At 42.7% G+C, this 13,235-nt stretch overlaps 1 protein-coding gene across 1 annotated transcript; it reads right to left on the reverse strand.

Moving 5' to 3' along the window:
• Window positions 1–1,619: 1,619 nt before the first annotated feature.
• LOC106588712 (homeobox protein MOX-2) lies at window positions 1,620–12,424 on the reverse strand. Its single transcript, XM_014177989.3, has 3 exons — window positions 11,452–12,424; window positions 6,379–6,551; window positions 1,620–2,612 (listed from the first exon to the last, which is right to left on the reverse strand). Exons 1-3 carry the CDS (start codon window positions 11,960–11,962, stop codon window positions 2,391–2,393), a joined length of 906 nt encoding a protein of 301 aa, XP_014033464.1. The 5' UTR covers window positions 11,963–12,424; the 3' UTR covers window positions 1,620–2,390.
• Window positions 12,425–13,235: the final 811 nt, after the last annotated feature.

The following is a 13,235-nucleotide window of genomic DNA, read 5'->3' on the forward strand; positions in this document are numbered from 1 at the left end:
TAACTGGCAATTTGTCATGTCAATATCTGAGGAATTTTGTGATGCTGAAGAACTTCATGGTATTTGTCAGTTTGAGCCTTCAGTAGGCCTATAGTATTTATTGGTCAGAGTGCTGTTTGGTTCAGATAATTATGATAGAAAACCCAGGTAAAGAAGATACACCGTTGGCCTTAAACACCCTGGAACGCTAACCAGCCATGAAGGATGTGATGTGACCTGATCTGCGAGTTATTCCTAATTATTTAAATAAACGTACAGCAGTGGTAGATTTTTCACAGATGGCCTTTTTTTTGTATCCCAGATGAACCATGTCTTGGACCTGTCCCAAACTGTCTGTAAAAATGGTGAGAAATTAAACTCAGGCATATCCATGGTCAATGTCATTCTCAAAGCAACTCAGTCGCTGAGAAAAAGTCGAAAAAGTTCAAACTCGCTTTGAAAACGCTGATATTTCTGTATCTGCTTACATTGTGCCGCTGGAAAGCGATTCTAGATTCAAGACACGGATTCTGTCAGTCAACGTCTGGATCGCGGTGTATTAAACATATTCTGCTACCAGAGAGAAACAGAAATCACAATCTTCACTACAGTTTGGGGTATCATACTACAGTGGACATCATCTATCAACACCTACCCTATACTGAGAATGATCCGAAATCCTTTCAGTTGGAAAAGCAAAGGAGACGCTCAGATCCAATGTGGAAAAGTCTTTAGTTGACGTGTGTTGTTCTTGGCATGGAGGGTTGTAATGACAACATTACCCTTCCTGCAGAAGGAAAGCTGCTCCCGAAGGGGTCAGGTAGAAGGTTCCTTCAAGATCAGACATTACACAGTCCAGAGGTATTCCACAACAGCAGGCTGTCTACCAAACCTTCCCTTTACACTGTAATACAGAACAGTGGAGTATCATTGAAATGGAATTAGAGAAGATTGCGTTAGCTGTCTACACAATGGGCACATCAAATCCACACTGGGAGGAAATTCAATTCAAGAAATTCATCACACTGTTTAGACAGGTCTCTGAGAACTCCAGCTGGACATTTGGCTAAGCTTCACTATAAAGCCTCATGAATACGTTCCTCATTTATCCTCATTTATTCTCCAACAGCTCTGACTCACTTCCTGAAGAGTGTCTCTGTGTTCTGCTTTGATCAGGCGATGTCATATACAAACAGCTAAATCAGACCGTCGGCTAATCAAAAAACAGAGAGAGAGAAGGCAGGGTTCTGAAGTCTGATGGAGTCTGACCACAACTGAACACAAATCCACTTTGTCCCTGTTGTGTATGTGATTCTGAGGGAGCTGGAAAGCCACAAATCAGTTAAATCCAAACTTGCGGAGCTATTGGATAACCAGCTGGTGCTGTACCGTAGGAGGCTACGACTCTGCCACGGCCAAAACCAGCTGGTAGTGTACCGTAGGAGGTTACAGCTCTGCCACTGCCAAAACGCCACTCTAAAACACAAATTAGAATACACACTCATACAGAAGGCAAAGAAATGCTTACATTATTTCCAATATTCATAGATTTGTACTTATACAGATCTACTGTAGTAACATAAAAATGGTGTAATATTGTGAGAATGTTCAAGAACCTGACAATGACAAATACATTTTTTGATTGATCAGTTTTATTCACTTAAGAAACCATTATGTCCCAGATTTATATGTAATAAAATTATATATATATTTCACTCAAAAAGTAAACGTTTTAAGACTTAGTGGGAGAACAATGTAAAACCAAATGGATCAACAGTCGGGAGATGTTGACTAATATGCATCATTCAGTTATGTTGTAAGTAAATCAGAATAATAAGACTCACGGTAACAGCCTACTATTCAATTCAATTCCAAATTTTTACTTAAAGCTTAAAGCTCATTGCATGATTGTTGTATTCCAAACTGAGTAAATACAGTAGAATTTAGTCTTTGACAGTGCAAAAATCCAAGCCATTTTATCAATGCAAAGCACTTGTGGAATGTTCACAATAATATCCTATTGTATTCCCAATTTACAGTCTCAGGAGCTTGAGGCTTTGCTCACAAGCATATATTTTTTGATTTGATCTTACACATCCAGTTGATCATTCCATCCTCGTTCCATTCCTTCCTCTTCTTGCTTACCTTTACTTCTATCTTTCTTCCTCCACTCCTTTGCCAATCAACAAACACCTTCAGTCAGAACACCTGTTGTTGCTGCTTCTTGAGAGAGTATAGGCCTATGTCTTCTTTCTACTCCTGAGAGCGTAGTGAGTATGTTGGCCTCTGTATGTAACTCTGTACCTACAAATGCAACATGATCACATCAACTCACTGCAATTTTAGACGTTTGTCCAAATGGCCGCAAAATTGACCTTTGACCACTGCGTGACCTATGTGGCGGGTCAGGGTCATAAGTGAGCGTGCTCTGAGCTCTGGTCGCTGTCGTGACTGTCCTCATTACCAGGGGAACTGGAGGAGTGGTGTAATCCTCCCACCATGCCACAGTACTCTGACGGCAACAGCGTTCCCTTCTTCGCATTTACAAGTTGTTTTTCCCGGGCCGCTGCCCCCTGTTGACCTCCTTTAACACGCTTCCACTTCATCCGCCTGTTCTGGAACCACACCTTCACCTGGAGGAGAGGAGACCAATTGGTTTACAGAGAAATTAGTGGAAGTTATACGACAGGGGGGTCCAACTCAATACCTGGGGGACCACAGTGACTGCTAATTTCAGCTCTTTCCTTTGGTGTCTGATTTAGACACTCGTAGGGAGGAAGGAAAACATGCAGATGCTGTGGCTCTCAAGGACTGGAGTTTGACACTTGGATCGTTTGCAGGAAAGTGAGTGGATCATAGCCCTTCCCAATAACAAGGGCAATGTTAGCCAAGGTTTTAGAAAATGTATTTAGGGTAGTAATAATGACCACATGAAGAAAACATCAACAACTTTTCATTGCACAACGTTTAACTGGAGTCTTAAGGCCTTGTTGTGAGAGAGTGGAGATGGAGTGTGAGGGTCTGAGTGTGAGGAGTGTGAGGGTCTGAGGTAACTCGATGCCACTGTGGGTGCATTGGTTGTGGGGTTCTGGAGACTGAGTTCTTGGCATGTAGACCCGTCTGTAAAACCCTAGCGTCCTCCCACCTCTTCCCCCCATCCCTCAGTAAAACCCTAACATCCCACTGTGTGTTAGGAAACTCAATGTCCTGAATCTGTTCGCGTGAACCCTCCTCTATCAGTGTATGTGACTGGGAGATTTACGGCCTCAGTGAAACAGACCTCTGCCAGCACAGCTGAGCACACACACACACACGCCTGCACACACACACACACACACACACCACAGGAGTGTGCAACCCAGCTCCCCCACCTCTCATTTCACGCACATACACACACACACTTCTCCCGACACACCAGCTCCCCCCACACACCCTCTCTAGCTGCCCCACCTCCGTCGTCACACGGCATGATCTTATGTAAACCCCGAGAGATACCTAATTTACCGGAGCTGGCAGCCGAGAGCCAGATTATTATCTACAAGATCATTAGTCGCAGTCGCGCACCATTTGAGTCTGGGATCCCCTGTTGCCGTCGACGGGGTACTTTGGGTCATTTTTAACTCACTGTGTACGATGTATGATTCACAGGGTGACACTGAACCCTGGGTGTACGTTGTGGGTAGCGCTTGATGACACTGAACCCTTTGTGTATGTTGTAGGTAGCGTACGGAGATACAGATCTTAATTTGATCACTCTTTTGTTGCTGAGAATTTTTCCACACATCATTCGTTTATTCAAGGTTTAAAAGGCTTTAAAATGCTACAGTTTGTAATTTCAGACTTGATTTGCAGTAACGAAATTGTCATCAATCCCTACAAAAAATGTCCATTAATTATAATCAACATAATAATTCACAATTCCTGTTGCTGCAGGATTATTTTCCTAATGTAGCAAACTGGCTCAAATGAAGATCCTGTATCTGGAGTAAGCCCATGGTGTTTATAATATGAATAACGCTGGGTGACAGTGAACTGAGCAGGCGACTGGCAGCCACGTTGGACTTCGTGGTTAGTGTTGACTGTTGAGGCGTCTTATTTCGACATGGCCAGGTATGTGCTGATCCTGCCTCGGATCTTGTTCCTGACTCCACAGATCCTTCAGTATTCGCGGCTCCTCTTTGTGATGATAAAGCTGCTGCCTAAAACGGCCCGATCGGATCGGGACCGAGCGAAGACCCGCCCCCCCTTCTCCCATCCCGTCACCTACTGCCCTTGTGTCATCCATCCCCAAACCCCCCTGACGCCTCTACACCACCCTACCCCTTCCTGTTGGCCCTCCCCCTGCCTCACAAACTGCAACCCCCTCCAACAAGCCCCTGATCCCCCCCCGACCCCCCTCTTATCCACCGTCCGAGCGACCTGCTTTCTCACAGGAGCCCTATGCTCCTCTGTAGGATTTATTTTAGGCATTGTAGCCTGCCACTCACAGGCCCAAGATAGGAGTTAAGTTTACAGAGTAAACACACGCATGTGTGGCTAATTTTCTAATAAACAGGCTTATAAGCGTCAACCGCCTCGTAAAAGTCCTCTGTAAGTTGTTGTTACACACAACCACACACACAATCCTCTGCCACTGTATACGCCCTTGGGTGCAGTCCTAATTGTGCAATAAGTAATTCGTAAGTTGTTACCTGAGACGGTTGTTACACACATACATACACACACACACACATACACACACACACACACACAACCACACACACACATTCACAAGGTTCAGTTGCGAGACAAGACCTCCAGGGGTATGAGGGGCCCTTGGGCTGAGGCCCGATTTGTACAATCATTGTTAGTAAAGCTATACAGTAGTTAACAGCAGGATCAGGGGGATAGAAGCTGCACTGTAAGATAATAGCCAGAAGGATGTTAGACTGGGTTTAACATCCAGGGTCAACCCTCACACACACACGCACACACACACACACACACACACACACACACACACACACACACACACACACACACACACACACACACACACACACACACACACACACACACACACACACACACATCCAGATTTATGGGCCCTGTATTGGGATTGTGTGGAGAAGAGAGGAGAAGATAGGAAAAGAGAGGAGAGGCAGTCAATATGAGTAGGAGTGGGGAGGGATGATGAGGGACAGGGCTCCTAGCAGGAAGGACCTAACTCCTGGGTGGGTTGTTGCCTGGCTGCCTGGGCCTGGCTGCCTGGGCCTGGCTGCCTGGGCCTGGCTGCCTGGGACTGGCTGCCTGGGCCTGGCTGCCTGGGCCTGGCTGCAACCAAGACACTCTGATTGGATTTAGACAACAGATGATGAGTTCCAAAAGCCCTTATGGGTGTGCTGAGTGTGGAGGTTCATTTGGTTGAGCGCATCATTTTAAACAGTTTTATGCAGGCAAGCTTTTCAGATCAAGGCAGATTAGGCATAAATTATTCATTAAATAAGAATGTTTTTCAATTAAAAGTTGACCTCTTTTCATCGAAAATATAGCATAGAATAGAATAAGGAGCTTTTTCACTGCCATACATTAAGGGGAGATTAAAGCTATACACTCCTAGACTCCTAGAACACCTTGAATGGATGTTCTGCGTTGAGCATAGTGTGTGGAAAACTGTCGCTTAATGTCCAGTGTATTTCCTATTGGTGTTGGAAGGGAATTAGAGAAACATCTGGTCTCTGACACATGCCATCAGACTGTCCCTGCACACCCACAGACACACAGACACACAGACACACAGACACACACACACACACACACACACACACACACACACACACACACACACACACACACACACACACACACACACACACACACACACACACACACACACACACACACACACACACACACACACACACACACACACTGCACAGATACTGTGCATCAAAGAGCCTCAGTGGTTTGGTTTGGAAGTGATTACATTCAGTGCATTAGCATGACATGTCCAAGTGTTTGCTAATGTCAAAACATACAGGGTTTTTCATCCCGAGGCCTGTGTAGTTTTTAACAGAATCCATATCAACTGCCGTTAGCTGCCATTTCAGTGTTAGCTTCACTGTGACTCTTCGAATACAAGTGTCTGAGTTATTAGTGTAATTACAGTATTAATCCTCTAACTGCGATTCCTTTAGTTATTTTGTTCACACATGAGCTGCCAATTTTCTGATTTATTTGATCATCAAAGGCAGAAATTAACTGCATTATGTTTTGCTATTAGATAACAAGCCAATGTTATGACTAATGAACTTGTTTTTTTAGCATGACAACAGGTAATATACTTTTTAACATGTAATTTTTTTCTCTCACTTTTGACATGCAATTTACATTGCATTTTTTCATGTGCAGGTAACGTACTTGTCTTTCTGTGAGGTCGAGGTTGACTGCTATCTCATATCGCCTAAGTCTCGTCAGGTAGTTGTGGTGCGCAAACTCTGACTCCAGTTCCCGGATCTGTTCCTTGGTGAACGCTGTCCTCTCCTTCCTGGGCTTGCTGTTCACGTCAGACTTATAGCTCCCGTCCTGGGAATCTAAAATGAAAAACAGAACTTCTTCTAGACACAGTTGAGTCGCCAAAAAAGAAAGGAGAATAAAAGGCGTGAAAAAAAGAAGGGATTGTGTGATAAACTGCAGGGCTGAAACACAAACTAAAAGCTAAACAATTATCAGTGCCAATCACCTTTTATTATGGGGATATTGGTCATGCACACTATAGTGTCTTCCTGGGGGAGGGGCTGCATGAGAAGTGCCAGGCAGGGAGTACTGTCCCAGAGCCCAGCTCACTCAGGCAACTTCCATATGTTCTTTCTCCGAAACAGACTCACTCATCTTCGCTCCCTCCTTAGAGCATAGAAAGAAACAGACTGATATCTCTGAAATACCATTAAGTTGTAACACATTCTTACTGTATGTGAACATTTCACAAATCAATTTACCATAGCCTCATTTCTTTGAAACCTAGGCGACACAGAGAATATGTCCTATAACAATCATTTGTTTAACTGGAAAGCTGGTGAAATTGTCTCGGCCTCTCTCCAGTACTTTATCACTTCTTTTAAATAGAAGTTTTATCCAAAAGGAGAGGTAATAATTGATGCTAGCCAACTCAACACTGTAGCTCTATTGTTCAAAGACAAAAGTGATTCCTAGAGCTCATCTCTGGTGGATCTGAGGGTAGATGAAGCTGAGGTCCATCAGGGGTGGGGTAATATGAAGTGGTAATGTACACTACTGTTCAAAAGTTTGGGGTCACTTATACATTTGCCTTGTTTTTGAAAGAATATTTTAAAAAATTGTCCATTAAAATAACATCAAATTGATCAGAAATACAGTGTAGCCATTGTTAATGTTGTAAATGACTATTGTAGCTGAAAACGGCTGATTTTTTATGGAAAATCTACATAGGCGTACAGAGGCCCATTATCAGCAACCATCACTCCTGTGTTCCAATTGCATGATGTGTTCGCTAATCCAAGTTTATCATTTTAAAAGGCTAATTGATCATTAGAAAACCCTTTTGCAATTACACTAGCACACCTGAAAACTGTTGTCCTGATTAAAGAAGCAATAAAACTTCTTTAGACTAGTTGAGTATCTGGAGCATCAGCATTTGTGGGTTGAATTACAGGCTCAAAATGGTCAGAAATAAAGAACTTTCTTCTACTCGTGTCTATTCTTGTTCTGAGAAATGAAGGCTATTCCATTAGAGAAATTGCCAATGAACTGACCCCATAACAATTAGGTTCATGCTGCCTCTGCTATGTGGGGTGTGTAGTAGCGTGATAATGTGATGTGGTAATGTGGGACAGTAGGGTGTGGACCTCCCGGTTATCACCTAGTAGGCTGAACAATAGACCGATAGATACACAGATCAGCTGAGCACCAACCACGGGCCTAGACATAAAATGGAGCACAGTCTGAAAACGTACACCAGCCCAATCTACATGGCTAAAGCAATTCAGAAGATGACAGGGATGAGAGTGTTGTGTGTGTGATTCGTTGTATATTTGATTGAAATTAAGTAGACTTTAGAAAGACTTTCCAGATTGTAATTCCTTTTGATCCAATTGCCTGTATTTAATCCAGATTGCTCAATTGGAGTCTGAAAAGGGTACATTATTAATGAAATCCTTTAAAATATATTTTCCCTTATAGATGTGGCTTAAAATTCGGTGAACATCAATGGATTTCTCTAAACATCACACTTCAGGGCGTCAAATGCATTGAGTTGTAATTTAGTCCACGCCACACAAAACCAGCTGACATTTTCTTAGTTCAACTGTAAATGTTGGATGTGTTGGATGTGTTGACAAAGCAAATAGTGGCAGGGAAGAGTCTGTCTCTCTGCCACATCACACAGTCACAGCACAGCTTGTACCCTCTATTCGTGGCACCTCCATTTGTAAAAACAGAATATGGGACAAAGAGGTTTCTGGAAATAAGTTTTCAAACAAATTGTCTTTCACACAGTTTGGGGATTATATTTAATTTGAAACAATTGTTTAATGGTTTATACCGTACAATATATTGCAATACTCCTTTAATATTCCTACAAAATTATTCTACAATACATTTTTTACTTTTGTTTTGCATTCTTTGTTATTTATCAAGGTGAATTTCACCTATTATTTCACTATTGCCACATCATTGTTATACCATTGCCTCATCAGAAACAGAAACTTACAGAAAGCTCATGTTGCCTTTTGTAATGTGCCAGGGAAAATAAGGAAATGTGATTTGTGTTAGAGGTGTTCCAAAAGTCCATGGCAGCTCCTGGGTTATGCTTCAGACTTCTACTACCTGTCAATCAGAATTGCACCCTGGTGTAAAACTGACCTGAGAGATGGAAAGTGAAGGAGGAAAGTTAACTACTGGGCACAATAGCACGTGTGCCTGCTGGGAAAATAACACAGATACATGCAAATCAAATTTGCCCATCCTATCAGTGCCCCAATAAAACGTGTTGGTGCACGACGCCACTGGAAGCAGATGTCAGTGAAATGGCTTCTGGATATGGAGAGCAGTCCTCTTGTCGTGACCCTACGCTGATGTCCTGAATCAGCCCTTGTGTTTGCATGTAGCCACCAGGAAGTACAGCCACTGTGCTAGTAACTTATTAAGGACTTGATGTGTCTAGTCTCCAGCACGTATATGGATGGAGCTTGTATTATTATGGTGTCTGTCGATAATAATGACGACTACAGCCATATACAGCCATATTAGGTCTAGTGCTGTGCCCTGAATGACGAGTCCAACGCATTTAGCCATCGGCCATTTTGAGACTCCACCCAGGGTCCAGATCAGTTTGTCCCTTACAACCTCAGCGTTCTCGAAGGCAACACAGTCGTTCAGTGGACAGGGTGTAAAATTATATCACCGACTTATGTATACACTCACACGTGCCACTGACTGTGCTCATCTCAAAATAGCTGTTTAACAAATGTGGAAATGGGACCTAATATAAACCTTTTTTTATTATGTAACTCTTCACTGCACAAAAATGAGAATTTCTGTTTCTAATGGGCAATAAAGTTATATTGTATTCCATTCCATTCCGTTCCGTTCCATTCCATTCTATCATCCATATTGCAGTGATATCCAAAAGTAGTATGGATGAATTCTCCACTAAGATTATAAGCCTGCTTTTGCGCACAGCTGTTGCGGCTAATGCTATAGGTACATACATTCTACAGCCATAAATAGTACGTAGGTTTAAGCCTATCAACAAGCCCAGGTGTGGCCGTTCTAACAGTTTAAAAGGTGGCTTCACAGAAATAACACCGGTAGGCCATTAATACCCTGGAGGAAAATGTCATTGTTGATTATCCCTGGGAGCCTGAAGGGAGAGACAAAGAAAAACTTGGCTGTCCCAGGCTATAACCTTTAACATTGGTTTGAGGGCAGTTGAGATTGGAGAACGTTAAAGGAGAAACAGGTAAATAGTCTAATTAGAATGGTAGATTGAGGTAAAAGTGAGACAATCCATCTGTGTAAATATTGCAAATGACAGAGGTAAATCATTACTCTGATTACAGTATCACTGAGGGAGTATCTTAATATCTGTTGTTGAGACAAACGGAAAGGCAATGGATCTAATGCTTCACATACTGCAAATCTGTAATGTATCTCACTAGCTCATGTCTTTATATAACATTGTCAATAGAATAGTATGACTATTGGCCTTAGCATTTCTAAAGATAATTTAAGCTTTTTTTAGTCCAATGGTTTAATTGAATTTTGATGATCATTTTGCTTCCCAAAAATATTTCCTTAATAGATTAATTCATTTAATATACGTTGTTCTACTGAAAAGAAAACAAAATTATGTTATGAGAATAATTGTATTAATTGCATTTGGGTGAAATGAAGTACAAGATCATATTTGAGGTTTACGGCCTTGCTGCCTAGGGTTTCACACAATAAGATGTTGTTTCTAAGAAGCGCTTGCCTGCATTTATTTTAAATATGAATTATCAAATAAAGTTAGCCTAATTCTACCTCGTTAATTTGTAAATATGAATTCGCAAATAAAGTTAGCCTAATTCTACATCGTTAATTTGTAAAAACTAATTCCAGAGATGAACGAATGTCAATACAGTATGGAAAACAGTTGTGATAAACTAATATAAGACAATCAATGTATGAAGATAATATAAGATCTGTAAAGAAGCTATAACATAAGGTCTTATAATACTGAAATGTTTTCCCGGTATGTTAGTACAGTTAAGTGTTAAATTACAGCTAACTTTTGTGCAGTAGCTACTAATTGAAATTAATAAATTACATTTGCAATTAGACAATTAAGAAAACAAAATTATATTTAACATTAAACTATGAGCATCAAGCAGTCGGTAATCAAATAAGACATCAGTTTTAATCATCAGAACTAAGTCTATTTCAAATAACCCTGAAGTTGAATATTTATACCACAAAAGTATTGACATATGACCATCAATATTATCCGGACAACTACTGTAAAAACAAGGCCCAAATGCTCAAACAACAAGCCTAATAGTAAGTGAGGTTAAAACTAAGAATTTACTTTCAAACTAAAAAGTATGCGCTGAACTCTTTTGTCATTGCTTAACTTCTTATGAGGTTCTCCAATGTAGGATCATTGACACATACAACTACAGTGCATTCAGTGATCACGGAAACATTAGCCAATTAATAAAAATGCAACAAATAGATGTTTTATTACTGTATCACACACTGTTCTCTGCTGTTTCAACATCTGTGGAGCTGACACAGAGATGGTGAAATCCCAATATGAGAATAGACAAACCAAACACTTCAAATCATTATACTCCCTCGCTATGTGATGAAAACTCCTCAGTGAGTTTTGAGAGAAACTACCAAAACTTTGATACTGAAGTCAAAGCTAAGAGAAGAGGAGAGGAGAGAATAATGTCCTCATTGTCCTCATCTTACCTGAGCTGTGCAAGTCATCTTTCCCTTTACTGTTGCGTCTCTGTTCCGTCTCGTCCGGGGACATCGTCTGTCGTCCAAAGTCCCCAGGAACACACGACACACCTGTGGGGTCACTACTACCTCCTAGACCGGGGTTGGTGTGGAATCCACACAGTTCTGAGACTTGACTGTCCGGAGGAGGCAGGCAGAGGCTATGTCTGGTGTTGGGTGAGGGAATCTGGGGGACATGCCAGGGGGTCTGGTGGGCCTGGTGCTGTGAGTGGTGGGGGTGCTGCTGATGCTGATGGAGGTGTCCTCCACGATGGTGGTGTTGCTGCCCTCCGTACGCCTCCTCCCCACCAGGTCCAGGGTACCCCCCACAGGGGGGCGAGGAGTCGGGCAGGTTGGAGTAGGAAATGTGGTCGGAGCGTCCGTGCAGCACCAGCGGGGACTGGGTAAAGGCAGGGTGGGGGTGCAGGCCCTGGGCCGGGGCGTGGGGGCTACGGAGGCACCCAAACAGGGAGTGATCCATCACGGTGCTCCACGAGATCCACCCGAAAGACGAACTCCCCTAAGTCCACCACACACACAACCACCAAAACTTCCAGGAACGACCAGACACTAATAGAGACCACAAGACAGAGAGAGAGTAGAGCGGACTGAAGCCAGTCGATGGAGGTGGGCGGACGCAGCGCCTCAAATCAGGGCTCTCCTCCACGGCTCTCTCACCTCGCACCTCCGTGTGCCCCGCGTTAGTTCCCAGGGACAGAGATCGAAGCAGGCTGAAGGAAGGCAGAGCTCGCAGTGTTGAAAGGTAAGGCCTCCTGTAATCCTGAGCATGCAGCCTGTTGCCAGGCGCAGCGCGGGTAAACACTGACTGTGCTGAGATGGTAGACGGAGAGGAAAGACGGAGGAGAGGAGAGACGGAGGAGAAGAGAGACGGCTGAGGCCAGAGTGGTTCCAGGGAGAAGGTGGTTCCAGGGAAGTTGGGAGAGAGAGAGGAAGGGAGGGAGGGAGGAGGCCGAGGAGGGGGGATGTTATATATAGGACGTAACGTGAGAGGGAGGCCGGGTCACTGGCTCACTGCTAGGCTACAGACCACATGTATAGGATCTTCCTCCAAAACGCAACGCACAATCAATCTGAACCATTCCAATGGACTAAGGAAAAGTGGGCAATTTATTTTGAAACCACCCGACCCCCATATATACACTTTCTTAGAAGTGCAGTGTTGAGTCATACTTCAGGGGGTTGGATATGGGGGTTCGGGGGTTCAACACCCCAACATTATCTGCTGTTTGTGTGTTTACTGCAATAGGGGCTGATGCATTGCATTTAGGTGTGTAAGTGGTTAGAAAATAGGTTTTCTGTATGTGGCCCTGTACTTGACTGATTAATATAAACCTTTTTATCAGAATCAACAAATCTGTGTATTAACATTTTTATTTATTTATTTATTTCACCTTTATTTAACCAGGTAGGCAAGTTGAGAACAAGTTCTCATTTACAATTGCAACCTGGCCAAGATAAAGCAAGCAGTTTGACACATACAACAACACAGAGTTACACATGGAGTAAAACAAACATACAGTCAATAATATAGTAGAAAAATAAGTCTCTATACAAAGTGAGCAAATGAGGTGAGATAAGGGAGGTAAAGGCAAAAAAGGCCATGGTGGCGAAGTAAATACAATATAGCAAGTAAAACACTGGAATGGTAGATTTGCAGTAGAAGAAAGTGCAAAGTAGAAATAGAAATAATGGGATGCAAAGGAGCAAAATAAATAAATAAATAAATAAATACA

This window comes from Salmo salar, chromosome 27 (genome assembly GCF_965601325.2).
Source record: "Salmo salar chromosome 27, fSalSal1, whole genome shotgun sequence".
Classification (NCBI taxonomy): Eukaryota; Metazoa; Chordata; class Actinopteri; order Salmoniformes; family Salmonidae; genus Salmo; species Salmo salar.

Coding starts and splice junctions, on each gene's coding strand:
- LOC106588712 (XM_014177989.3), bottom strand. CDS start 11,962: ATGGATCACTCCCTGTTTGGGTGCCTCCGTAGCCCCCACGCCCCGGCC. Junction 6,552..11,451: donor AGATGACTTGCACAGCTCAG/GTAAGATGAGGA, acceptor TTTTCATTTTAG/ATTCCCAGGACGGGAGCTAT. Junction 2,613..6,378: donor TCGACCTCACAGAAAGACAA/GTACGTTACCTG, acceptor CCTCTCCTCCAG/GTGAAGGTGTGGTTCCAGAA.